General features: G+C 37.0%; 4 protein-coding genes across 7 annotated transcripts; 3 read left to right on the top strand and 1 right to left on the bottom strand.

Moving 5' to 3' along the window:
- The first annotated feature begins 4590 nt into the window (after positions 1-4590).
- Positions 4591-7625, top strand: LOC122044341 (putative ubiquitin-conjugating enzyme E2 38). The gene is made up of 6 exons (XM_042604841.1): positions 4591-4837; positions 4914-5190; positions 5381-5444; positions 6166-6305; positions 6389-6700; positions 7033-7625. The coding sequence occupies exons 1-6, from the start codon at positions 4791-4793 to the stop codon at positions 7390-7392; spliced, it is 1200 nt and encodes a 399-aa protein (XP_042460775.1). The 5' UTR covers positions 4591-4790; the 3' UTR covers positions 7393-7625.
- Positions 7626-10262: 2637 nt separating this feature from the next.
- Positions 10263-12683, top strand: LOC122040442 (transcription initiation factor TFIID subunit 11-like). Its single transcript, XM_042599756.1, has 4 exons — positions 10263-10572; positions 10852-10939; positions 12057-12156; positions 12299-12683. The coding sequence occupies exons 1-4, from the start codon at positions 10298-10300 to the stop codon at positions 12424-12426; spliced, it is 591 nt and encodes a 196-aa protein (XP_042455690.1). The 5' UTR covers positions 10263-10297; the 3' UTR covers positions 12427-12683.
- Positions 12684-13629: 946 nt separating this feature from the next.
- On the top strand, positions 13630-17200 carry LOC122040441. 2 transcript variants are annotated; one of them, XM_042599754.1, is made up of 9 exons: positions 13771-14070; positions 14179-14234; positions 14963-15100; positions 15187-15295; positions 15372-15454; positions 16086-16149; positions 16239-16356; positions 16667-16821; positions 16977-17200. In XM_042599754.1, the coding sequence occupies exons 3-9, from the start codon at positions 14991-14993 to the stop codon at positions 17040-17042; spliced, it is 705 nt and encodes a 234-aa protein (XP_042455688.1). In that variant the 5' UTR covers positions 13771-14070; positions 14179-14234; positions 14963-14990; the 3' UTR covers positions 17043-17200. The 2 variants fall into 2 exon arrangements, with proteins under 2 accessions (XP_042455689.1, XP_042455688.1); XM_042599755.1 differs by lacking the exons at positions 13771-14070; positions 14179-14234 and adding an exon at positions 13630-13755.
- Positions 17201-19343: 2143 nt separating this feature from the next.
- On the bottom strand, positions 19344-25356 carry LOC122040440 (protein EMBRYONIC FLOWER 1-like). Of its 3 annotated transcripts, none has more exons than XM_042599752.1 (7): positions 25125-25356; positions 24818-24951; positions 24480-24582; positions 23873-24039; positions 23173-23591; positions 21925-23105; positions 19344-21290 (listed from the first exon to the last, which is right to left on the bottom strand). In XM_042599752.1, exons 4-7 carry the CDS (start codon positions 23971-23973, stop codon positions 19701-19703), a joined length of 3291 nt encoding a protein of 1096 aa, XP_042455686.1. In that variant the 5' UTR covers positions 23974-24039; positions 24480-24582; positions 24818-24951; positions 25125-25356; the 3' UTR covers positions 19344-19700. The 3 variants fall into 3 exon arrangements, with proteins under 3 accessions (XP_042455686.1, XP_042455687.1, XP_042455685.1); XM_042599753.1 differs by lacking the exon at positions 24818-24951 and having other exon boundaries at positions 19344-21025; positions 21125-21290; XM_042599751.1 differs by lacking the exon at positions 24818-24951.
- Positions 25357-26473: the final 1117 nt, after the last annotated feature.

The following is a 26473-nucleotide window of genomic DNA, read 5'->3' as shown; positions in this document are numbered from 1 at the left end:
TTGATATACTAGATATTTAATATGATATTATATGATGTTGATTTAATATGACATAAGATATAGCGTTATGTAACCAACCCTATGCAGAAGCGTTCTACTAAAATGTATCAAAAAGTTCGCCAAGGGTAGAAAGGGTTTATGCCTCGTGACAGATTCTCTACCTTGATAATTTTATCGTTATTGTTCTAATTCCCCATGGCACGGTCCATCAACGGACACATGTTGCTGTTCAATTAAAACAAAGCTTGTCTGACTAAATTGCATCAATCTCGGTACTTGGAGAGGATTTTCAGCTCCACCAATTCACCTCGCCACGGGAATTGCAAGCCACATGAGTATAGAATTTATACTAATAAAAATATAGTATATTGAAATTTTTGATATACTAGATGTTTAATATCATATTATATGATGTTGATTTAAAATTTTCTTATATCAAAATGTTTAATATGACATAAGATATAGCGTTATGTAACTAGGCCTATGCAGAAGCGTTCTACTAAAATGTATCAAAATGTTCGCCAAGGGTGAAAAGTGACATAAGATATAGCGTTATGTAACTAGGCTTATGCAGAAGCGTTCTACTAAAATGTATCAAAATGTTCACCAAGGGTGAAAAGGGTTTATGCCTCGTGATGGATCCTCTACCCTGATAATTTTATCATTATTGTTCCAATTCCTCATGGCACGGTCCATCAACGAACACATGTCAATCTTCAATTAAAACAAACCATGCCCGACTAAATTACATCGATCCTGGTACTCGGATAGAATTTTCGGCTCCAGCAATTCACCTCGCCACGGGAATTGCAAGTCACATGAGTATATAATTTAACCAGCCTTACGCAGAAGCATTCAACTAAATTAAATCAAAAAGTTTGCCAAGGCGAATTATGTCTTGTGACAGATCCTCTACCCTGATAATTTTGTTGTTATTGTTCCAATTCCCCACGGCACGGTCCATCAGCGGACACATGTCGCTCTTCAATTAATACAAAGTCTAGCCGACTAAATTTCATCGATCCCGTTATTCGGATAGAATTTTCAGCTCCGCCAATTCGCCGCACCGCTGGGATTGCAAGCCACATGAGTATAAAATTTATACTAATAAAAATATAGTATATTGAAATTTTTTATATACTAGGTGTTTAATATGATATTATATGATGTTGATTTAAATTTTTCTTATATCAGAATGTTAATACATAAGATATAGCGTTATGTAATTAGTCCTATACAGAAGCGTTCTACTAAAATGTATCAAAAAGTCCGCCAGGAGCGAAAAGGGTTTATGACTCGTTACGGATCCTCTACCCTGATAATTTTATCATTATTGTTCTAATTTCCCATGGCACGGTCCATCAATAGACACATGTCGCTCTTCAATTAAAACAAAGCCTATCCGACTAAATTGCATCGATCCTGCTTCGCGGATAGGATTTATATATTAAATTTTTGATATACTAGATGTTTAATATGATATTATATGATGTTGATTTAAAATTTTCTTATATCAGAATATTTAATATGACATAAAATATAGAGTTATGTAACCAGCCTTACGCAAAAGCGTTCTAATAAATTACATCAAAAAGTTTACCAAGGCGAATTATGCCTTGTGACTGATCTTCTACCTTGATAATTTTATCGTTATTGTTCCAATTCCCCATGGCACGGTCCATCAGCGGACACATGTTGCTCTTCAATTAAAGCAAAGTCTGTCCGACTAAATTGCATCGATCCCGGTACTCGGATAGGATTTTCGGCTCCGCCAATTCGCCTCACCGCGAGGATTGCAAGCCATATGCGTATATATAGTATATTGAAATTTTAGATATGCTAGATGTTTAATATGATATTATATGATGTTGATTTAAAATTTTATTATATCATAATGTTTAATATGACATAAGATATAGCGTTATATATGTAACCAGTTCTACGCAGAAGCGTTCTACTAAAATGTATCAAAAAGTTCGCCAGGGGCGGACATGTTTATTCCTCGTGACGGATCCTCTACCCTGATAATTTTATTGTTATTGTTCCAATTCCCCATGGCACGGTCCATCAACGGACACATGTCACTTTTCAATTAAAACAAAGTCTGTCCGACTAAATTGCATCGATCCTACTACTCGGATAGGATTTTCGACTCCACCAATTCGCCTCGCCGTGGGAATTGCAAGTCACATGAATATAGAATTTATACTAATAAATATATAGTATATTTAAATTTTTGATATACTAGATGTTTAATATAAAAATGTGGAACCGCCACGTTAACCCCAGGCAGTGACACCCCGGGGATCGACCCCTGGACCTTTCAGCCACAGAACCATGCACTCCCCATCTGTGCTACGCCATGGGGACTACTAGATATTTAATATGATATTATATGATGTTGATTTAAAATTTTATTATATTAGAATGCTTAATATGACATAAGATATAGAGTTATGTAACTAGTCTTTCGCAGAAGCGTTCTATAAATTGCATCAAAAAGTTTACCAAGGCGAATTATGCCTTGTGACGGATCCTCTACCCTGATAATTTTATTGTTATTGTTCCAATTCCCCATGGCATGGTCCATCAGCAGACACATGTCACTCTTCAATTAAAACAAAGCCTGTCCGACTAAATTGCATCGATCTCGGTACTTGGATAGGATTTTCGGCTCCGCCAATTCGCCTCGTTGTGGGGATTGCACGCCACATGAGTATAAAATTTATACTAATAAAAATATAGTATATTGAAATTTTTGATATGCTAGATGTTTAATTTGATATTATATGATGTTGATTTAAAATTTTCTTATATCATAATGTTTAATATGACATAAGATATAGCGTTATGTAACCACCCTTATCGAGAAACATTCTACTAAACTGTATCAAAAAGTTCGCTAGGGGCGGAAAGGGTTTATGCCTCGTGATGGATCCTCTACCATAATAATTTTATCGTTATTGTTACAATTCTCCATGGCACTGTTCATCAACGGACACATGTCACTTTTCAATTAAACAAAGTATATCCGACTAAATTGCATCGATTGTGGTACTCGGATAGGATTTTCGGCTCCACCAATTCACTTCGCCGCAGGAATTGAAAGTCATATGAGTATAGAATTTATACTAATAAAAATATAGTATATTGAAATTTTTGATACACTAGATATTTAATATGATATTATATGATGTTGATTTAAAATTTTCTTATATCAGAATATTTAATATGACATAAGATATAGAGTTATGTAACCAGCCCTACGCAGAAGCGTTCTACTAAATTGTCTCAAAATGTTTGCCAAGGTGAATTATGTCTTGTGACGGACCCTCTACCCTGATAATTTTATTGTTATCATTCCAATTCCCCATGGCATGGTCCATCAACGGACACCTGTCTCTCTTCAATTAAAACAAAGTCTGTCCTACTAAATTGCATTGATCCTGATACTCGGATAGGATTTTCAGCTCCGCCAATTCGCCTAGCCACGGGGATTGCAAGTCACATGAGTATAAAATTTTTACTAATAAAAATATAGTATATTGAAATTTTTGATATACTTGATGTTTAATATGTGGCAAAAGGCGATTCGCTCGCCCCCAGCGGCCCCCCGCCAACCCGTCCCTAGGCCAACACGGAGGAGGTAAATCACGGGTGGCTACTAGCCATTAGTGCAAACGGCCAAGACATGGGAGAGGTTATGCTCGGTCACGCCGAGTTTTGATCCTAAGACCTCATATGGCAACACCCTAAGTCTTAATCATCGTACCGCCCCGAGAGGATTACTTGATGTTTAATATGATATTATATGATATTGATTTAAAATTTTCTTATATAAGAATGTTTAATATGACATAAGATATAGCGTTATGTAACCAGCCTTACGCATAAGCGTTCTTCTAAAATGTATCAAAAAGTTCGCCAAGGGCGGAAAGAGTTTATGCCTTGTGACAGATTCTCTATCCTGATAATTTTATCGTTATTGTTCCAATTCCCCATGGCATGGTCCATCAGCTGACACATGTTACTCTTCAATTAAAATAAAGTCTCTCCGACTAAATTGCATTGATCCCACTATTCGGATAGGATTTTCGGCTCCACCAATTCGGCTCGCCCCGAGAATTGCAAGTCACATGAGTCTAGAATTTATACTAATAAATATATAGTATATCAAAATACTAGATGTTTAATATGATATTATATGATGTTGATTTAAAATTTTTTTATATTAGAATGTTTAATACGACATAACATATAGAGTTAGGTAACGAGTTATACGCAAAAGAGTTCTACTAAATTGCATGTAAAAGTTTGCCAAGGAGAATTATTCCTTGTGATTATGAGTAGATATTCGGTTAATTCAATCCATAAATTAATTAAATTAATCAAAAACTAATTTAATATTAACTAATCGAATTTGAATCAAATTAAAATTTTATTAAAATCGAATTAATCGAATGAATTCTTTCAGTGTTATTAACACTCAATTAACTAAATTTATTTAAAATAATAATTTAAAAAAATTATACAAAATTAATATCACTCTTCAATAAAACAATCCGACTAAATTGCACCGATTCCGGTAATGGGATAGGATTTCTCCGCCAATTCGCCTCGCGGCTCCTCGACTCCGTCGGCGGTATGTTTCCTCCTCGACCCATTAAATCCTGCGGATCGTCATCGCTTCCCCTCCGATCCCTCTTCTCGCTTCCATCTCCTCCTCCTCCTCCGCTTCGCGGGAGCCCTTGTTGGATCGCCCCTGACCTTCGCCATTGGCATTGGAGTCCATGGAGCAGCCGCTGCCGTCACACCCTCCCATCTTCATCGACCCCGAGTGAGCCCTCCTTCCTCTTCGCCCCCCTTTTGATCGCCTGTTTTTTTTTTCTCACGATTTGTCGATTTCGTTATAGGCTTGGCGCTGACACCGGCGAGAAGGATTCCAATTTGGTTTCGGCTGCTATGTTTGATGATACAGACCTGCCAACTGGTGTTGAAGCACCCGAACCTCGGTTGACGAATCCTCCTGCTGCCGAAGAGCCAAAAAAGAACAAGAAGATCATTGTTGAAGATGAGATCGATGTGAAGTATAAATCATTTAAGAAATTTGATACTGTTAAAGAACACTCGGATCACTATTTCAGCATCCCAGAGCATCTCGATGGTGTTCCGTCTTGTCGGGAAATTAAGGTAAGTGCCATCACTCTTAGGGATGATAATTTCCATTGATATGGTCATCTGAATCTACCCACCACGGTCGGTGTTATATGATCGATTGCATAAATAATGGAGATGAGATTGATACAGAAGTATAGCCTGGCAGTAGGGCAGGGATGTGGCAACGAATGATGATAATTTCCTAATCTCTTTTTATTAACAGCCTTCAAAAAATTGGGCAAAAAGGATTCAGCTTGAGTGGAAGCTTCTAGAGAAAGATTTACCTGGTAAGATCATTCTATTTTAGGTATTTAATTTAGATATGTTGAATGCCGACTTTATACTCTTTTGTTTATTACAATTGTTTTACACTATAAATTCTCTGATTGTATCAAATGCTTCTACAAGTCTACTGTTTGTAAAGAGTTCTTTTTTTTTGCTTTTCAAAATGCTTTTATTTAGTTATTTAGGCTTCATTAACAATTTATAATCAAGGAGGTTGGAAATGCTAGAATTTTAGATGTAAATACAATTCGTAGATCAACTTCTGCACTTCGCATAATTCTGCATATCTAGAGGATTCAGATATCCAAAATATTACCTTTCTATTAGGTGACAGATTGTGATGTGTTTTATTTTCTGAGAACAAAGTACAAAATTGTGGTTGTTAAATACTTGCATTGTTTATGATGATGCACATCAAAATCTTTTGGACAAGTCCACTAGTGGCAGTTAGGTCCTGCTTCTCAGGCAAACAGCACTGAAATTCAAGTTGCTCTGATATTTCAAGTTCAATATTGTTTCCTGATTGTCATTATCAATATTATCAAATGCCTCTGTGAGAGAATTCACGCCTTTAGATGTCGATTTGTAAGCTGGTCTTATTTGATTTCCAGAGAATTAAACTAGAATATTTGGTTATCAGGTTCATCATGCCGTTTCTTTTTGCCATGCTTCTTGGATCTGACATTGTCTGTCTTATTTCTTTCTTTTTCATATCCTGAGCAGAAACAATATATGTTCGCGTATATGAAGGTAGGATGGACATTCTGAGGGCTGTTATTATAGGAGCAGCAGGAACTCCATATCACGATGGTCTATTCTTCTTTGATGTATACTTTCCTCCACAATATCCACATGTTCCTCCTGTATGAAACTTTTCTCACTCTATTTCTATGTAACAATGTTTCTCATGAGTTTAGCCAAATTAACTAGAATTCTCCTTATTTAGATTCTTCATTATCACTCTGGTGGACTCAGACTCAACCCAAACTTGTATAAATATGGGAAGGTTTGTCTCAGCCTTTTGAATACCTGGTATGGCATGGGATGCGAAAGGTGGAATCCATCCAAGTCAACAATGTTGCAGGTCTTGGTTTCTATTCAGGCTCTAGTTCTAAATGCAAAGCCATACTTTAATGAGCCAGGATATGCACGAACAACTAATACAGAGTATGGGGAGCAGAAATCCCTCACTTATAATGAAAATACCTTTCTCTTATCCTGCACCACAATGCTATACTCACTACGGAAGCCGCCGATGGTATGCCATTTTGTTTTTGTATCTCTTATTTAATTACTTTTATTTTCCTTAAAACTATCAATATTAGTGCCAAACCTGGATGAAAAAGGCAGAAGGTTGTTGTTATTCCTAGATGTCAGCCAAAATTTATCTTAACTTATCAGCCCATCTCAAATAGTTGTCAAACATGGCTTATTGATGATGATCATATTGACTGTCAAGCTATTGGAAGATTTTGTGGATCATGCGTCGTTTCTTGCTTTCTGATCCTGAGTATGACTAGAATAATCGTTGCCATTGTTGATTCATGGCGATTTTGAAAGCTTAACCACTTAACCAACAACGTTGTGCAGCATTTTGGTGACTTCGTGGCTGGACATTTCCGTAACCGGGGGCGTACCATCCTAGTCTCGTGCAAAGCTTACATGGATGGTGCTCAAGTTGGATGTGTTGTCGGTGAAGGCGAGTTTAAGAGTTGTTCGACCACATTCAAGACATCTTTACAGAGACTATTCGAGGACCTTCTTATGGAATTCACTATCAAAGGCGCTAATTGTGATGGATTCCTGGCCGAGAAGGTCAAAGAAGGAATGGGCAAATACTGCTGGATGCTAGTTTTATCATCGTTCAAACAAGCTGGTAAATACTGCTGGACGCTAGTTTTATCATCGTTCAAACAGGTTGGTAAATATTTTAGTCTTGGCGCCCATTAATGGAAAAAAAACACAGCAACTGCATCATCTCAGGTTTTTTGGTTTTAGTTTGCTAGGCAATAAATCATTCTAAGGAAATGAGAAGTTTATTTGCATTGCATTTCTTTGGTTCATCAATGATTAATTTTTCTTCTAGGTTGATTTTTAATTGAGTTTACATTCAATTAGTCGCCCAGTTTAGTTGTTTGTAATTTCCATGCTGGGACTGGTTTTAATGTCTTAATCTTTCAAGAATCTATATGCATATTTTTTTGTCCCTCTCATACTCATTCTATGAAAATTTATTTCTTTATTTATTAATTTATGATGATATCATAAAGTTCAAATATATGAAAAATCTGAGATATTGGCGGCTGGACGAGGAGTTGCTGGCGCTTTCGAATTTGCCTCGTAGTTGGTGTGTATGGTTGGGTCATCCACCTCCAAAACTAACTCAACTAAAGATTTAGATACGTGAATTGTAATAATAATAAATTTTTCTTCGTCACCATGAAAACATTGATTTTTTGTATGTGAAATGATATTCATTTAATAAATCAAAATTATGAAAACATTTTTAAGATTTAATAGTTTTTCAAAAATATCTGTTATTAAAGTCAAAATACTTACCCTCTCATATTTTTATTTTGCTATAAAAATATCTCATTTTAAGATTGAAATATTTGTTTAGTTTTTAAATTATTTGTTGATAGAGAAGAGATATTTTGATATTAAAATGAACATTAATATGATTTTAAAGATATTTTTAAAAATGTTGCTAAACTTTAGGAAGATTTTTTAAAATTATCCTCCAATAAAAGCAACACCTTTTTAATGAGCATCAAAACTCCAAATATGTAATCCAATAATTTTGACTAAAATTTATAAATTATTTTTCCCAAGTTAAAAATAGCTATTATCATTTCAAGATCAATTCCAAATAATCAATTTTAAGAACTACTATGTCTAAATAAACAAAATCAAGATTGTAATATGTAATAAAAATTTAAATAAGTTTAGTCTTTACAAATATAGCACACATTGTATTTAAATGAAAGGCAATATATCTATTGAGTTAGTAAGGAGAATGAGACCAAAACACACCCAAAGCCTACTTTTTAATTAATAACTAAGGAGATAGGCATAATAATTATTAATAAGTTTGATCATCCCAATTAACCTCTCTGATATTTAATATATATAAACTTGTGGTTTGAAAGTTGAGTACAAAACATTTGCTTAACCAGCTTTACATGTCACAATGATAAATTCAATTCCTTATTATCATCAACAATGTAGGATAATAAAAAGAAACGAGTCATCGTACGTACAACATAAATTAGTACCTCATGCCTATAAATATATCAGACCCATACAATAGTGTAACGAAAGGACAGTGCTAGAGAACCCCAACAACACAGATTCTCACTCATAAAAAATTAATTTAATATCACTCTAAATCTTAGTAAAAAAAAATCAAGAAAAGTATGTTTTCTAACATCATCGGTCCAAAGTATTTATAGAAATTTCTCCACTTGCAATGTTGTTAATCTTAAGATGTGAAACTAAAGAGAACCATGACAATACATATTATAACATCTACTGTCGAGCAACAACTACACATTGTAGTAGCTACTGTCAGGTAGCTGCTACATATTATAGCAGCTACTCGATAATAGTTGCTACAAAGTGAAAGTATATTATATAACTACCCTTCTACCCTCATGGTTCCTAATGTGATGACAAGTGTTAACCTTTAAATTGGGTGAGAAAACATTTTGAACCATCCTATTAGGAAGTAGCTCGGTGCCTGACGATATCTTCATCTATCAACCTCTCCACAATGTTTGATTTTCTCCTCCGATGCTTCACCTTTATAATGAATATTTTGTTAAGGTTTAGTGTTTTGATTCTTCTCGTCGTCAAGTCTCAAAATGTAAATATTTAAATTCATGAGAATAAAATGTAACGTGTTAAAAACTAATTGCGGCAAAGTGAAAATTTCTCTTGAGATTAATTAGGAACAGAATTAACAAGAACATTGTTAATCATGGTCAACGCGCGAAGGCGTCGTGAAAGACTGGCAGATCCTGTTTCGAATCCGCTGTTGAAAATCATTTATTAATGAAAATAATTTCACAGTGGGTTTGACCGCATGCGATCGCAGGTAGTCCGACGGCTCGGCGGGGCACGACATTGTTGCGAACGAGTCGGCGACCGTGATCTCATCGGACGGTCGGCGGACTAAGCTGCGTGGCCTCGTGGTCGGGTGCACCTCCTCCACCGTCGGATCCAGCTTCCGCGCATCGGGCGGCGTGCTGGGCCTCGGCTACAGCGACATCTCCTTCACCGTCCGTGCTGGGCCTCGGCTACGTGATCGACGTGGCGGAGTGGGTGAAGTGCCTGAGAATCATTGACCTAGTTTCTCGGAGGTCAGATTTTCTGAACTACTTTTACAATTCAGAGAATGATCATTTTATATAGATTGATGAAGATAGATGATCACTATCTATTTTATAAATAGAGATTATTCATCTCACCCATGTATACAGAGGACCATCCTTTAAATTACAATTCACTGAATTTCTCTATCATCAGTAACATTCTGCAGAGGAGCACCTGTGGGACTTCGACATCGCCGACCGACGGCTCCGATTCAAGAACTTTTGTATTATTTATCCAATTGTCACAGCTGGATTCACCAATTTTTCTATTTCGCCCCCTCAAAAAAGGAATCAAAACTTTTGTGAAGTGTTTTCTCCAGTTTTTACTGATATTTCATTTGGGGTAAATTATAATTTTCCATAAATTGGGCAATGCAATGGAGGCCCATTACTAATTGGGCCGAAAGCCCATCTATTATCCCCTTAACTACACCCGATAGGTATTAATGGAGAAGGTCAGATCGGTGGGTTAGCTACGGACGATGAAGGACCCGTTCGAGGCGGCGGCGGAGGAGCAAGATTCGCCTCCGGAGTCGCCCATACCTGCCGAGGAGGACGTGGCGGTCGCCGTAGACGTCGACGAGGAGGAGGCCGACGCCCCGTCGCAGCCCCAGGCCTCCGCTCCCCCGGGACCGGCCGGCGCCGGTGGGGGCGGGAAAGGGAAGGAGGAGGATGAAGAGGAAGAGGAGGAGAACATGGATGTCGAGTTCGGCAAGTTCCCTTCTGGTGGCGACCCGGACAAGATGGCCAAGATGCAGTAAGTTTGCACCTCACTGAAAGCTCTAGGAAACATTTTGCATGTGCATTTGCTATTTAACTTTTGAGGCCTTCATTCAACTGCCGTTCGGTGATACTTGCTAGAACGCTCATTCTTCCTAGTTGTTTCTTGTTACTACCTCGGATTTGATTTTTTGTTAGCTTCATTAAGTTTCCATTTTTGCTCAATGTTCTGTCACGTCATTGGTCACACAAGTGTTTATTCACTTGACGCTCCATTACATATTTTTTTATATTTGTTTGTATTGATTTCCCTCAGGGCAATCCTTTCACAATTTACAGAGGAACAGATGAGTCGTTATGAATCGTTTAGGAGATCTGGCTTTCAGAAATCTAACATGAGACGGGTATGTTTAGCATTAACTCATCATGCTATTATAGATATTATCGCACACAAATAGTGAAATGACAGTTTGCTGTGAAGACATTTTCGCATTAGAGGAGGCATGAGACATTCTCTCAACAATGTCATCTTTGCTTGCAATAAGTTTTAGCTTATAGCCATCAGAGGGAGATGGCTTGTCTTAGGTTCTATAGTCATTCATGTAGATTAAAAGATTAATAATTGTTTGCTTTATTTTATTTATATGGCAAGGAATTTTTAATTGTGGACTTTAGAATTGAAATAATTTTGCTTGTGCTCTCTAAACAAGAAACAAAATGTTTAAAGTACTATTGGTTTTGTATTGGTAATATCCATAGGCTGGATTAAGATGCTGACATGATTGCTTGAATTCTGTTTTAGTGGGACTGCTCTCTGTGATTGCAGAATTCATGTGGAGATTTACTCCCTTTCGTTTGGCATTTTTATTTAGGTTACTACTTGTTTTGACAATTGTTATCAAAAGAAGTTTAAAGTATATATAATGATTTATATAAGGTATTTGTTTTAAGTATCTAACGTGAAGTGCATCTGTTGTATACATGTATTATGACTATATTGCCGTTATGAAGTTTTGGTGTCGTTTGCAACCATAATATGCAACCACCTCCCCTTAAATTGTGGACCATGCAGCTACCTGGCATCATCACTCATATTAAAGAACACAACAACACTATTGTAGCATGAGGCACCATCACCTGGAAATACCAATCATGTTAAAGAATTATACTATAGCATGAAGCCTGATGCACAGATGGCTTCAGATTTCATGGTCTTTTTGGCTGAAAAATGGATTGCCCAACATAGTTGTAGGGTGCTAAATCTTTTAGGCTTCTTGATTTAGTACCATTCCCGACCCCCACCCCACGAATACTTGCGATTTCAAAATTGTGTTTTTGTTTTCTGAGGTCTTCCACAGAGTTTTTGATGATAAGAACAAGAAACCTAAAACCATGGCAATATAGCAAAATAGATGTTCCCTCGTAAAATTGGTTTGCATGCTCATTTTCCCCGCTTATCAAAGGGATTACTTAATCGAGAAGATTGGTGAGATATTAAAACTTGTCTGACTTTGCGTGCAGCTATTGACGAGCATCACGGGAAGCCAAAAAATTTCAATACCCATGACTATTGTTGTGTCTGGCATAGCAAAAATGTTTGTTGGTGAGCTAATTGAGACAGGCAAGTTGGTTCTAGTCAAAATACCAGCATAATACTTTTTCTTGGCCATTTTATTGGCTCCTCAGGGTTGGTTGTTCTAGTTAAATACAGAGGATTCTTAAATTGCTGTGGTCTTGATTTTGAACTAATGTTGACGCTGCAGCTAGAATTGTGATGACGGAAAGAAAGGAAAGTGGCCCAATCAGGCCTTGCCACATCAGGGAAGCCTATCGACGACTCAAGCTCGAGGGGAAAATACCGAAGAGATCGGTGCCTCGGCTCTTCCGGTAGAAGGGTGGCTACCTGATTATTGACAGAAAACCATTTTTGGTTCTGGGGCTGGTCGGACATTCCTACTCCATGTACAGCATAATCCCTGCACTTTCAAGATTATAGTGGGTTGAAGCTGAAATTTGCCCCGTTAAGGCTTTGTTCAAGATTGCAATTCTCTCAAGTCATGTAACTGTCTGGAATGATCAGTCTGTTTGTCTAATTGAACTATGAAACATGCTTGGTAGAAGTAATTATAGATATCTTCTTCTGTAAAATAGATGTTTCTCCCAGCAATTACAGGATGTTGGTTTCTTGGTTGTTGGTTATGAATGCTTCTCGATTTATTCTGTTTGATCCTATTTGAAAGTTGAAGAGACACAATCGGAATGATGTGTCTGAAATGTTGACCTAGTTATTATGATCCAGAGGAGTTATTTTCTATGGTGATCAAGTCGTCAGAAGATTTTTGGTCAACATTTTTTTTCTTTTGGTCAACATTTTTTCTATGGTGATCAAGTCGTCAGAAGATTTTTGGTCAACATTACCGGTAGATAGCAATGTGGTTGCTTTGATCCTTGGTATCTCAATGTTTGAGGCAAGTTCTAAAAATATATTAGGAGTCAAATAAATAATAGAATAATGAACTGCATAGAGAATAAGCATAGAAAATGTACTCTAGCTCAGGGGCGTCCTCTAATAAGTCGGTGGAAATTTTTTTATCAGATTTATATTTTAGTTTCCTCTGATAAATACATACATAAAGTTGCATTAATGTGCCTTTTATACATTCAATAAAATTGGTTAAAAAAATATAATAAAGTTTGTAAAATATCATGAATTAGATCGAGTTCTAGTTTTAACGAATCAGCGGATAAATTTTTTTAATGGAATTGGACGAGTCCGGAGGATTAATCGCCAACTAAAAATAAAAATATAAAACTAGTAAAATATCATAAATTAAATAGATTTGTATATTTTTACGTCCAGTGGCCTCCCCTCCCTTTAAATATATCATGATTTATTGATTATTTTAATTTTTTAAAGTGTTATTTTGATTTTTTTTTAAAAAAAAACTGCATTGGCGTCCAAAATTGAGTTTAGTGGATTATTCATTAGCATGATCCTGTTGGTTGAAGAGATCAGCTGCTCGATCCCTACAGGCAACAGCCAATGCAACCAGAAGTTACTATAAATAGATGTACCACACGATAGGATCAGGCAGTGGGCCCGCCGCTTCCTTACTCTATTCGACTTCGACGAACGCGAAGCCAACTGAAACGACGGTTTGATTCCGCCGCGAGTTAACGTCGGCGCCCGCGCGTGTTCCAAACCCCTAATTCGCCCCAGGTCTGCTCTGATTCTTACCTTTTTCTAGGATTCCGTATACCTTTTCTCGCTTCTTCTGTTGATTTGATGGTGTCGTTCTAGCCTCTCCCTTTGCCTCGCTACTCGCGCGATTTGGGGAATCTTTTGTCCCATGCGAATTTGTCCAACATCCTGATTGAAATCGATTCTTTTGCGTACCGAATTCTGTTCTGTTTCTGGTACTCGTCGATCGCTTGCTGGGTGATTGTTTTAGTTTAGGTTTCTTTTTGTTGAGCTCTTGCGGAGAGATTGGGTTAGTGATGGTGTCGTGCTGGAAGAAGCAAATACGACAACGCGGTAACATTTAGGATTGGAGAAAAGTTGGAATTTTGTGAATGCTCAAGAAATTTACAAGACAGGAAATTTGTGTAGAGATTAATTTACTTTCTGCGTGCTTTTATACAGTAAACGATGAATCTAGATCTTGAGGCAGAATTGAGAGCAGTGTTTTCATGAATAAGGTAGGATTATTTCTTTAAAAGAAAATTAATCAAAAACACTATTAGAATTGGAATTGCTTGTACAACATTTACAATTCGGCATAGTTTTTGCTGCTGTACAAGTTTCTAATTTGACCTCTAGCAGAAATGTTTTCCAATGTGAATTTTAGTTTGCTAGATAAACTTTTAAAATGGTTTGTTTAAAGGTCGCAGCTGCATATGCCTCCAAACTGTATTATTATCCTATTGCATTGAACTCGACCCCAAAGTTCTAAGCTGGAAGTGATTATTGGTCTTTAGTAGTTTTGGCAAATTCATATTTTTGCCCTGTATTGTATATGACCTCCATTTTTTGAATATTTTCTAACAATAAATTTATTTGTTACTTTACCTTGGTCAGGAATCCTATTCAGGGACTAATAGTTGGTTATGAAGCTATTTATGTTGAATTGATTTAATTCCAAGTGTTTGATAAATTCTTATTCTACTCAATATTCGTCGAGTACCTCGAATATCTGGATTCTGACACGTCTCTTTTTAGTTAATATTAATCTTACTATCTGCAGAAATTATAGAGATAACTGACTATTGTGTGTTCAGGTTTCATTAAAAGTATTCATAAACAATTTGGATAACTGATGTCTGTTGCTAAGTATCTTAATGCAATCAAAAATTCTGTATTATACTTTTTTCTAATGGCATAAAGGTATACGATTAAGTTGGTTTTGCTTGTCAATACCTTTGTGTAGGTTGGATTCAAAAAAGTAAACCAACTTGATGGATGGTATTTACGGAAAGATAGATGTCTTCCCAGAACACTTCCAGTCCATCAAAGCATCTGAAGAATCTCCACAAGGAAGCAGTTCAAGCGTTGACCATAAACTGAGGTGAAATATTACATTGCTATATGCATGCATTTCAGTTCTGTTGGATTTAGACAGTATCATATTTCCTGTAATCTTCACTGGTCCAGATCACGTAGTCATTCATGGACTGTAAGAAGGGTACTGGGTGCTGCATCTCTGTTGAACTTGTTTTCACTACCTCGTCTTCCATGGGGATCTGGCAATGATGATGATAAGGTTACCACACAATGTCTAGTATCGGAGTGCCTTGAGTCATGTATTAAGCTACTGAGAATAATTTTCTTGCTATCAGGTAGAACTCACTAGAGCAGAATTTGAGTCTCTTTGGTCTGAAATTGAAGATGCTGAGGACAGAGAGATGCATCTAAAATCTCAGTAAGTTTCATTATTTTTTTACCATGACCTCAAATTGCATGACTTCTGCAAAATCTTGCTGTATGGATTCTAATTGATATTCCACTTCTGTTTTTCTTTGTTAATTGGATTCTCAGTTTACCCCATCCCCCTTCTCTTCTAACCTGTTTCAGGCATTGATAGTCCAACATTGCATCCGAATGGACACTTGACAATTGGCACTGCTTTCATCACACATAATTTTTAAGATATGTTTTAAATATTTAGATCAACAACTATGTTGGATACCTGTATATGAGTCAGAGCAACAGATCTTTTCAGTGGTTTCTTCAACCTCTGGTGCACAAGAATGTTTTGAGAGCAGAAAATGTAGTCCATAATAATAATTGAAAACATTGCTTTTAAGCTACATTCTTTTTTTGCAACAATCTTAACTCTTAAGTGAGACACAGAATTTAGTAGCCGAATACTAAAAGTGCATGAGTATACAGCAGATCCTTTTTCAGTTAATTTTATAGACAGATGCACAGATTTCTGTCATTGCTCAAGATACACCATAGATTTGTGTCATCACTGCTTAGTGACCTAGTAGCTTTCGTAGTTGTTTCACTTTCCATTTGCTTGATGTTAAAATATTTCCCTTTTGTGCTAGGCTGGAACATGCTGATGGAGTTTTGAGATGTGCACGGCTTTGTGCTTATCTCTATGTTCGAACTGTATGCATATCTGCCCCTCTTTCTTTCTCTCTCCCCTATGAATGACCAAACTAAGGAATATAGTATAACATGGATCTTATTTTGTGTAGAGATGGACACAACTTCCTGGAGAACCTCCTATAATAGATGATGATGATATAGATGATTGGATTCCCCGATTCGTCGTTCTCCACGGTTCATGTATCTATTATTATCTCAGATCATTTGGTAATTTGCTTGCATCTTTAATTGCATTATTTCCCTTTATCTTGTGTTCACTGAGAAATTATTTTATCAGAAGATTTGAGCAAATGATCATTCCTCATTTGGTTCCAACATGTCATGTAGGAGCTTTAGAAGATCTTAATGCATCTCACATGTAAACATCTGTTCTCCTAGGAGTGTACACTAAACAAAAATTAACCCAACATGAATATGAATGCACATTTATTTTTCTTTTTATCCAAAAACATATTGTTTTGCCTTCTAAGATACATTGTGTTTGTTCAAATCTGTATTTTATTTTCCATTTCCCCAGATATGAGTCCTCAGGATACTACAAATCTATCTGATATTGTTGAACTGGGATCAATTCCAAGCTTCATCGATGAAGACAAAGAAACAAGATATGGTTTTTACCTTTTAACCAGTCAAGGATTACGATTTGAATGCTCAAGTAGTTCCAAAGGACAGGTAGATATGTTTTTCAGGTCCTTGCCCAATTCTGAAGCTTTGAATTATAAGCAAAATTGTACTCTCTTGACAAAATTCTTAATCAATGTGCTTGCAAGATTTGTCGTTCAAATGCTATTGTGCTATTGTATATAAGGCTTATTCTCTTGAATCAGGTGGAATCATGGTGGACTACTCTAAGAACAGATTTGGAAGCTCGAGTCTGCGTCAACTCTTCATGATTCAAATAAATCACAGGGTCTATTGGATAGGTTATATAGCGTAGGAATTTGTAAATACTTCTTCATGGTGTTTCAATTGGGTATTTTCGTAGCTATTTGTGCATTTATGAGGCTTATATTTTACTGGAAATATTTTGATCCAATCGATTTAGATATTATTAGTGGTTACCCACGTCTCAAGTATAATATCTATGGTGAGCAATTGTTGGTGTGGTTTCGAAATTTAAAATTAGTCTAATATAGAATATATTTTTAAAAAGATATTTATCTAAAATAAAGGCTTTCTACATAATTTTTTTTTAAAAAAATTAAAAGATATTTATTTCTATAAAACCTTTATGCCTAGAAATTCAGCTGTATAATTTTTATTTCTCTTAGTAAAACAATAAGATATGAGTCGTCTCATAATTTATTTTCCGACTATTGCTGATATTTATCAATGAGAAAAAAAAAATCATTTCACCTTTTAAAATTAAAAGATATTTATTTCTATAAAACTTTTTTGCCTAGAAATTTTAAGCCTCGTAATTTTGTAAGCGGAAATTCAGCTGTATAATTTTTTTTTTCTCTTAGTAAAACAATAAGATATGAGTCGTCTCATAATTTATCTTCCTCGACTATTGCTGATATTTATCAATGAGAAAAAAAACATCATTTGGCCTTTTAAAATTTTAGTACCTCTATATATATATATATATATATATATATATATATATATATATATATATATATATATATATATATATATATATATATATATATATTACCCTACGTCATGCATCCGTGCGGAATGATGTGATGGATCGATCCATTAATCGATCCAATGTGATTGAATTGATCAGTGGATTGATTCAGCCCCGCTTGCCTGTCTTTTTGCATGTGGTGGATCGATCCAGCTGGGCTGGATCGATCCAGCGCCGATGCCCTCGTCTTCTTGAGCCTAACTCGTAATCATGGATGATTCCTATCGCAATCCGACCCCAACCGTGGCTGGAACCCTCTAGGTTCACTTTTCCCTCTGATTATAGTAAGGCTTAGGGTAGGCGGCCGGAGGTCATTGACGGTGGGAGGGTGCGATGGGTGCGAGAAGATAAGGCAAGCTGGCTGAATCGATCCACTGATTGATCCAACACGGATTTTGATGTGCACCGCACCAAACTGCACGGATGCGTGCCGCAGGCTAATATTAGTGGATCAACTCAGCCAATCTGCCTTGTCTTCTCGCGCCGTGGCGCCCGTTGCACCTGTCGCGCTCTCCCACCATCGGCGACCTCCGGCCGCCTGCCCCGAACCTTATTATAACTGGAGGAAAAAGTGAACCCAGAAGGTTCCGACCACGGTTGAGGCTAGATTGCAGCCGGAATCGTCCAGGATCACGAGCCGAGCACATGAAGACGAGGGCATCAGATCGATCCAGCAAGGGGCTGGATCGATCCAACTCCCACTGGATCGATCCAGCCCCCCTAGATTGATCCACCACACAAGAAGAAGACAGGCAGGTAGGGTTGAATTGATCCATTGATCGATTCAGCCACGTTGGATCGATCCATCGTATCGTTCTGCACGGATGCGTGTCGCAAGGTAATATTTTCATGTATATATATATAATTTAATCAGATATTTGGATCGGATATAGATAAAATTTTATTAGATCTATCTCTATATTCGAATATTCATACTCGATTATCTGATATTTAATTGGTCCAATAAATTCCTTTACACCCTTCGAGAAATTATATCCCTAACTTTTCATATGTAAAACAATTGGCAGAAACTCTCCTAAGTATTGTTGATTTGCTCTGCCGTTATTATTAGTAAAAGTGACGTAAATTCAGAATAATAAAATGGTAGAAACGCTTTAAGATTTTATAGAAGTGTAAGACAATAATAGAGAAACAATACTGAAATAATAATTATAAAAAATGAAGTGAAAATGATAACAATAAAATTATTACGTGGTGTTTCAAAAGAAAAACAAAAGAAAATTTCCTCAAATATCAAATAGGAATTTGATGCCCAAATCAATTCACAACATAAAGGGTAAAATGCCACCTTTTAGCTCATTCACCTTCGTTTCCCCACCTTAATGTTTGTGTGCAGGTAAATCACAGTTTTCAATGCCTTAATCAAGAAAACCACTCCATATAGTTGTAACTCAATGGTATATTAGACTGCACATCACCGAAGCGAGCAAGCATTTCAAGCATAATCTGTTGTTTGAACAGAACTAAGCAATTATAGCACTTATGTTCTAAACAGATTGCAGTAAAGAATGCTGAACCAAGATAGGGTCAAAAAGGATAATGTAAGAATCGAATTCAAAGGTCATTCAGCAGCTTTATTTATTTGGACAAACGATCCAAAATGAGTAAATAACTACAACATCTGCAGATACAAAATACCAGTATTGCACTGTTTTTTGCTTGTTGCATAGAAAACTTCAGACGGCATTAAACAGGCCGGTTCAGATTTAAAATAATTCCTCATAATCATATCATCACTCTCCACGCTTTTAGCAAAGCATGTTAAGAGATTGCTAAAGTTGATACAACAACAAGCCATAATCTAGGTAATATACACAATACAGTTACATCCAACAGCAAAAGTTGTGTGGAATATTTAACCTCTACACTCGATGTTTGACGTCTTGATTTCTTGTCAGCCCTTCACAACAGGTAGCTTTGCAGCTGGCCACTTCTTCCTATCATGGTGAGTTTGGTACAATGAGCTTCTTTGGGGAAAGGTGTTTTCAATTCTGTGCTGGGGAAATATACATTTAGAGCTTTGATCTTCAATTACTCGCATGTAAACATTGTCATCATCTGGTAGGCTGAAATCAGCAGGGTTTTGGTTGATGATGCAATTTACAGTACCGCAATCATGCCTCACTAACTGCACTAGTTCATCCATTTTGCTAATCGAGGCCTGACCAATGCCAAACTTATGCAGAAAAGAATCGCCAGCTTCTGTATTCTTCTTGTTATTTACATTCGCTGAGAGACTGGACTTGGTAATTTCTGAAGAAGCATGCATTTTCTCTCTCTCACCGATGCAGAAAGAAGGCAGCTTATTAAAATACCAATCTTTATAACCCAATGATGAACTGTTTGATTGAGACATGATCTCTTTTTGCAGCAAAGACCCAAGATCACCTATTCTAGGAACTGGGCGATAAGGTCTACTAAAGTTTCCTTCATTTTGATCACAAGTAGAGTATGCAGCTGCACATGGATTTTCAGGTGTCTCCCTGATTTGGAGACCAACTTTCATACCTAGAATCTCAGGGGGGTGATTTAAAATAGAATTTTGAACATTTCCTGTGAAGTTTAAATCCCATGAAGCAACTGAATGAGCTGCCTGATCAACAAGCCTAAGCAAATGCAATGCTGGAACAGTTTCATTGGTATGCAAATCTGTGGGAACAACACTTCCTGAATGAAGCCTACTTCTGCCTTCCATGAGATATGATCGGGCCATTTGAGTTCCATTTGTTGATTGCCGAGATGTTCCTCCCCCACTCACAAAACAGGAGCCTATGAGATTCATTCTTTCAGATACCTCAGACTCCTGAGAAACTGTCGGCTGAAACCTATCAAACAATGAATCATAAGGAACCACTTTCCCATGATTGCAACAAGGCTCGATATTCCTAAGGTCAACTCCATATTTTCTGTCCATGAATGGTGATGACAGAAAATGATGAGTAGTTCTGCTTGAACATGGGGCGGAAAATCCCTGATACTTTTGGTAGGATTCCAGATCTTGCAGCCTCATTTGGTCCCAAGAACCTTGAAAAGGATAGATTTTCTTAGAATCATCAACAAAATCAGTTGCACATGATCGGTGCCCATCATATTGTGGAATTGTCAGAAACTCTGTAGCTTGCTGGTTAAGATCAATAAGGATTTGCTTCCTATGCTCAGATTTGCTGGCTCCACATTCAGCATTCTGGTTAATGCAGGAAGCAATAGGGATAGCATATCCTGTATCATTAGGTTTGGCATAGCTGTTATATTTTGCATTTGAAACCTTGTCTTCACAATGTCCAGATGCGTATGAATCAAAACCTTGTCTTATCTTACCTTGTGCTATTGATAGTTCATGTTTGTTCTTACAAGTGACATGAGCATTCATTAAATTTCTTTCATGCTGTTTTTTTGCTAAGAGTTCAACAATGTCCATTGGAATATCATCAAGAGTTTCCTTCTCAACTGCCTTTGCAGTCTTTTGTTTCTTAACCATTTCTTTCTGCAAAACAAGCGAGTATGAGTGCGTCAGAAGAGAAAATCATTTATCAACTAATTGGACATTTGTCTCACTAACATAATAGAAAAAAGGAACAAACATACCACTAACTAGTATACCTCTAAAATCCATAAGAACCTCAGGTATCATCTTTCTAGTGAAAACAGAAGTATTATTTTGTCAATCACATGACTACAAATTTAATTATTTAGTCATTCTAATGTGCTTTGGTGTGACAGAAGCAAGAACAGCAGGCAATACATAGATGTTCTACAAAGTTGGTTGAATTGTCTATTTCACCATCTGATTAACTTAATTTCAGGAAATTTCCATGTTAGACTCCTGCATAGTTCCATATTAGTGGACAAGAAAAGATAACAATGTCTCAATTAATAACACAGTATTTTTATTTATTTTTTGATTCAAGATTCTTTTGCAACAGGTATGTAGTGGTCTAGAATGAAGTATCTGATGTTAAACAATCAGTTGGATACAAGGATACTGTTATTATGACACTTGACTAAATTAAAACAAAGAAAAAGAGTCTTTCTGCAAAATAAAAACAAACACAGAGATGAAATGGTGAAGAAGGAAGAAGCTCCCTCTTCCCCTCAAGAAGAAAGAATTTGGGTCATACCTCTGACCATTTTACTTGGGAAGAATCTCTGCACTTGACATGAGACACTTTTTTCCTTCTAGACTTTGTGTCACTACTACTATCTAAATTTCCTAGAGCAGGTGGGAAGCTGCTTGCAGAATTTATTCTTCCCATGTTAGGAATGGTATTTCCAGTGTGAGCTTTTTTCATTATAGCACCTCTAGAAATCCAATCTCTCTCTTGCGGAATGAAGCAATTGTCATTTGAGTTTACTAGAAGTACCTTTTTTTCCTTTTCAACAACTTGCTTTTTTTTATGTTTACCCACTTTTAAACATTGCCGAAGAGGATTTGTACCGTTGCCATTTTGTTTACTGTCGTATATACCAGCATTATTATTTATCTCCTGGATTTTGACATGCTCTTTTTCATGAAGAACTTTCTTTATGTGAGAATCATCAGTGACTAATTTCTTTGAGACCTTCTTCAGCCAATGTATCAGAGAAAGTTCCTCCTCCTTGTTCTGATTAACTTCTAAACCATCATTACAAGGAGTGCTACTTAGATCTCCAAGTTGAGCTGCAGACTTCAACGCATTAAATCCTTGGTTGTTATCTACACCATATGTTTCTCTATGTCCTTTGAAAGTGCAAATCTTTTTAGATACGTGCAACTCTTCACTCTTCATAATATCATCAATAAAGCGTACCTTCCGAACCTTTTTATGGTTCACTTTACCATGTGAATCACCAGACACACTGTCCTGAAGTGGGCAACAGTTCATACTACTCGACAAACCCATCTTACAGTATGATGCTCCAAATTTTCTCTGCTCAAAATTCACCGGATGATAATCAACCGCAACAGAAGTTAGAGCATTATCCCCTAAAGCACCAAGTTCAGCCTCAAACATCTTCTTGCAGTCTTTGTGCTTGCCATCAGGTTTTACATTCACTTTTGTTTTAACAGTAATTCCTTCACTGTCTCTATGAAATCCATCAGGACCTCCAATGTTAGAACCTCCATTTGGTTTGTCACAAACAGCATGAGAAGCATCGTGATAACGAAAAGCAGACAAGCATTTGTCTTTACTGGCAACTATTTTCCTTCTTAGACCCATTCCTTCTCGGAATTCATCTCCAGCCACAGAAGAGGTAGGTTTGCATGACCAATCTTGATTCTCTTTGGATCTAAAATTCCTATATATGCATTTTTGGAGACCTGACAAAAAGACAGTAATAGGTAGAAAAGTTAATAACTAAAATACTTGTGGCAAATTAACTTTTACCTGTTCTTGCCACATCTTCTCTTGTGAATCGGTTTGCTTTCTTTCCATGACATGGATCTGGATTGAACTCGACACGGTTTATGTCAGTAGAAGAATCTGACACTAGCCTCTCTCCAGGTATGATATTTTCAGCGAAATTCTTTGGGCGAGAAAATGATCTTTTTGCATTAGAATTTAAAAAAGATAAGGAATTTTCTTTCTTTGTTTTTCTGTTATCAAGTACACCTAGGTCTGCATTTCCAGTTCTATCTTCAGAGGTGCAGTTTGTATGAAGGCAATTCACACAATTCCATCGTTTGAATTTTGAAACATGTAATAGAGGTAGCTTGTTTGAAGGGGTATTAGAACTTTCATTATTGGGCATAAACAATGGCCAACAGGTCTTTACATCTCTTTCCCGAGCACCAGCAACATAACCACTGTAAAAATGAAAAGACATTAATAATGGTTTTACAAAAAAGATAAGGAAAATGTGCTTGGTTGGTTAATTTCAATGTCCTTGAGCATCATAGTTTAAAGTATTATTAAGTAATCATCCATATAGTCTATTATCTAGAGAAGAAAAAGTATTTTTACTGTCGAAGAGGTATCTTATTGTCAAATTTAGAAGTTCTAGCTTGACATTGAGAATGTAGCAAAAAGAAAGCTCTGAGAAAGTTGATTAAGAAGCAAAATGCACATGATAGATATCTACGATTACCGAATGGTAAAATGATTGCAAATTTCAGAATCTTCCTCGTTATCAGTCCTAGGAAGAGATTGTTTTCCCTCATCGAGGAGCTCCTTCAATGATGCTTCCATTACTTGACACAATCAAAATCATATTCCAGGCAGTTTTAGGAAGTTGCATCCGGTAACTGTTTCTTGCTGAATATCAAACAAGACAATGTGCATCAAACCCAACATTCCATAAAGAGTCTATTTAGCTTAAAATGGTAAAAAAGAAACACCAAACATATAACACATTGAGACGTGATATATAATACGTTGGTTGCATGTATAAATGCATTAAAAAGATAGCTAATTGATGTAAAAAACTAATTAATGAAACAAGATGGTAATAGCTTATGAATGTGTTCAAGAATATATAAGTCGGCCACACGAAATAGAAATGAACTAAAATCCATTTATCTCGCTGTCATTCACTAGATAAGATGCTAGCTATACTTGCTAACCACTTAAAATAGAAGAAACTGTCACTGAAAGGACTTGTATGAGGCCCCAGCACCAAACAATGGTTTAAGCTTAAAGATTCAGAACAAACATTTGACTTAGAGAAAAATAATAGTCAGTTTCATTTTATTTACCAGAAGCTCAAAGTTGCAAGTTGGAGCATGAAATAAAAGAGAAGCAATATTTTGAAGCTCCACTCATGACGACGAACGAGATGAAACATCAAACACCCTTTACCTGCACAATATTGAGCATAAAATAATACGTCCAAAAGACAAGACAAGAAGTTACTTAAAGCTCTAGAACAAGCTACATAAGCTTCCAAAAAGTTTTTTTTTTCAACTTCCCATAGTATGAAACCTCACATAATAGTTAACTAAACCAAGACAGAACTGAACTTAATAAGAAGCTCTGATTAATCAATCCTGAGTTTCCTACATAAAATGATAGAACGGAAAAAAAACACACTCACTATTTGTAGGCGATTCCACATAACCAGAAAGAAACAGCAGGCTTCACTATATCGACGCCCTAAAGCCCGAAACCAAACAGCAAACCCCCTTTTGGAAAGAGCACCTCGGCATCCCGCTTGTATCTAAATCAGACCTAATTGTACAATAAACCGTACACAAAAACAACCCATGAAACAAAAGCCATCCTCCACCCGACTCAAACCCGGCACTTGAACAAAAGCAGAGAAGTAGACGGGATAAAACCGATAAAAAATCACAACTTTAGCCACAAACTCTTCCCAATTAATAGCAAGAGAGTTCCCAAACCTGAAAAGGAAGCCTCCGGCTTCTCCCCCTCCTCGTCACGGCTCCTCCCTCGCGCAAACCGGCGGATCGGGTGGAAAAAAGCTAGGAGTTGGGGATCAGAGACGGATCGATCGCGAATCTAAAAGGCCCAAAACCCGACCTTTTTCTAGGGCTCCTCTTCCTCCACCTCCACTCCTATGTGCAACAAAAGCAAGCGACATAGTGCTCCTCCACGCGATTAATTTAACGCACGTCCATGTGCCATGTCATCCTCCACCCACGACACACACAAATGCTCGTCCACAGTAACTGAGCTAAAAAAAAACCCTAACCCTAACCTTAACTCGAGTGACCGGGAGGGTAAAAGCGGGCAGCTAACCACGGTTCGACGGCATCTGATCTCGGCCCCACGACGATGACGCGCTGAGGTTGGAAAGATCCCCGTTTCGTGGGCTGGTGTGGGGCCCGCGGGAAAAGGCGTGGTGCGAAATGCGAGTAGATGACGCAGCGGCCCGCGTCCTTGACTGCCTGAATCCACCATGAGAGATAAATACACGGACAGCTTCACCGTGCTTAAGTTTTTTCAATGCGTGTAAATTCTTTTTTTTCTTGGGCCAAAAGCAAAATATGAGATTTCTTCTTCTTCTTCGTTTGACGTTAAGGGCAGAGGACAGCACTGCAATAGGTCAGTCTAGAAAAGTTTGGAGGAATAAAGAAGAAGTTTAAGGACGCCTGTATTATCATCAACAGTTCATGCAAGTTGACGAGATCGATGCATGGCGAGATGAGGCGGTGGATCATGGTCGACGGCGGCCGGCGGCGGAAGCAGAGGGAGTTTCGTGTGTGTTAATGTTAGAACATGCTCGTACAGTGACGGATTCAGGAATTTAAGTATGGAGAGGTGATCATGATGAACAAAGGACGATATCTTCTATCTCCATCGGTAAAATCCCATAATACGTATATGCTTCTTTGCTTTTGATGAACTGAGAGCATGTGTGTTATATGCATGGAAAGTGATTGAAGGAGTCAATTTTTTTTTTTCTAGATTAGAGTTAGACAAGATGATTTTATGATTCAGATCTGACAGGTATGGGAAGTGCAATTAATGAATCTCTCGTTCACTCACAGGGAAAGTTAAATAGTTGTTAAGGGAACAAGTAAGAGACAGTAATTAAGACAAGTTTGTTTTAGCCAAGATTGGGTTTCATTAAGCATGTTTATCGGCTAGCTCATAAAAAGAAGTTGGAACAAGTACCAGAAAGTAATTAATTAAGGTTTCATTAAACATGTTTATGGTGAGGACAGATCCTCTGGTCCGTAATTTACGGATCAGGGGATGGTCCACTATTGTAGACCCTTAATTTGGA

Source organism: Zingiber officinale, chromosome 2A, assembly GCF_018446385.1.
Source record: "Zingiber officinale cultivar Zhangliang chromosome 2A, Zo_v1.1, whole genome shotgun sequence".
NCBI classification, from domain to species: Eukaryota; Viridiplantae; Streptophyta; class Magnoliopsida; order Zingiberales; family Zingiberaceae; genus Zingiber; species Zingiber officinale.
The sequence above is the reverse complement of the archived record's forward strand: the minus strand, read 5'-3'. Positions and strand labels throughout refer to the sequence as shown.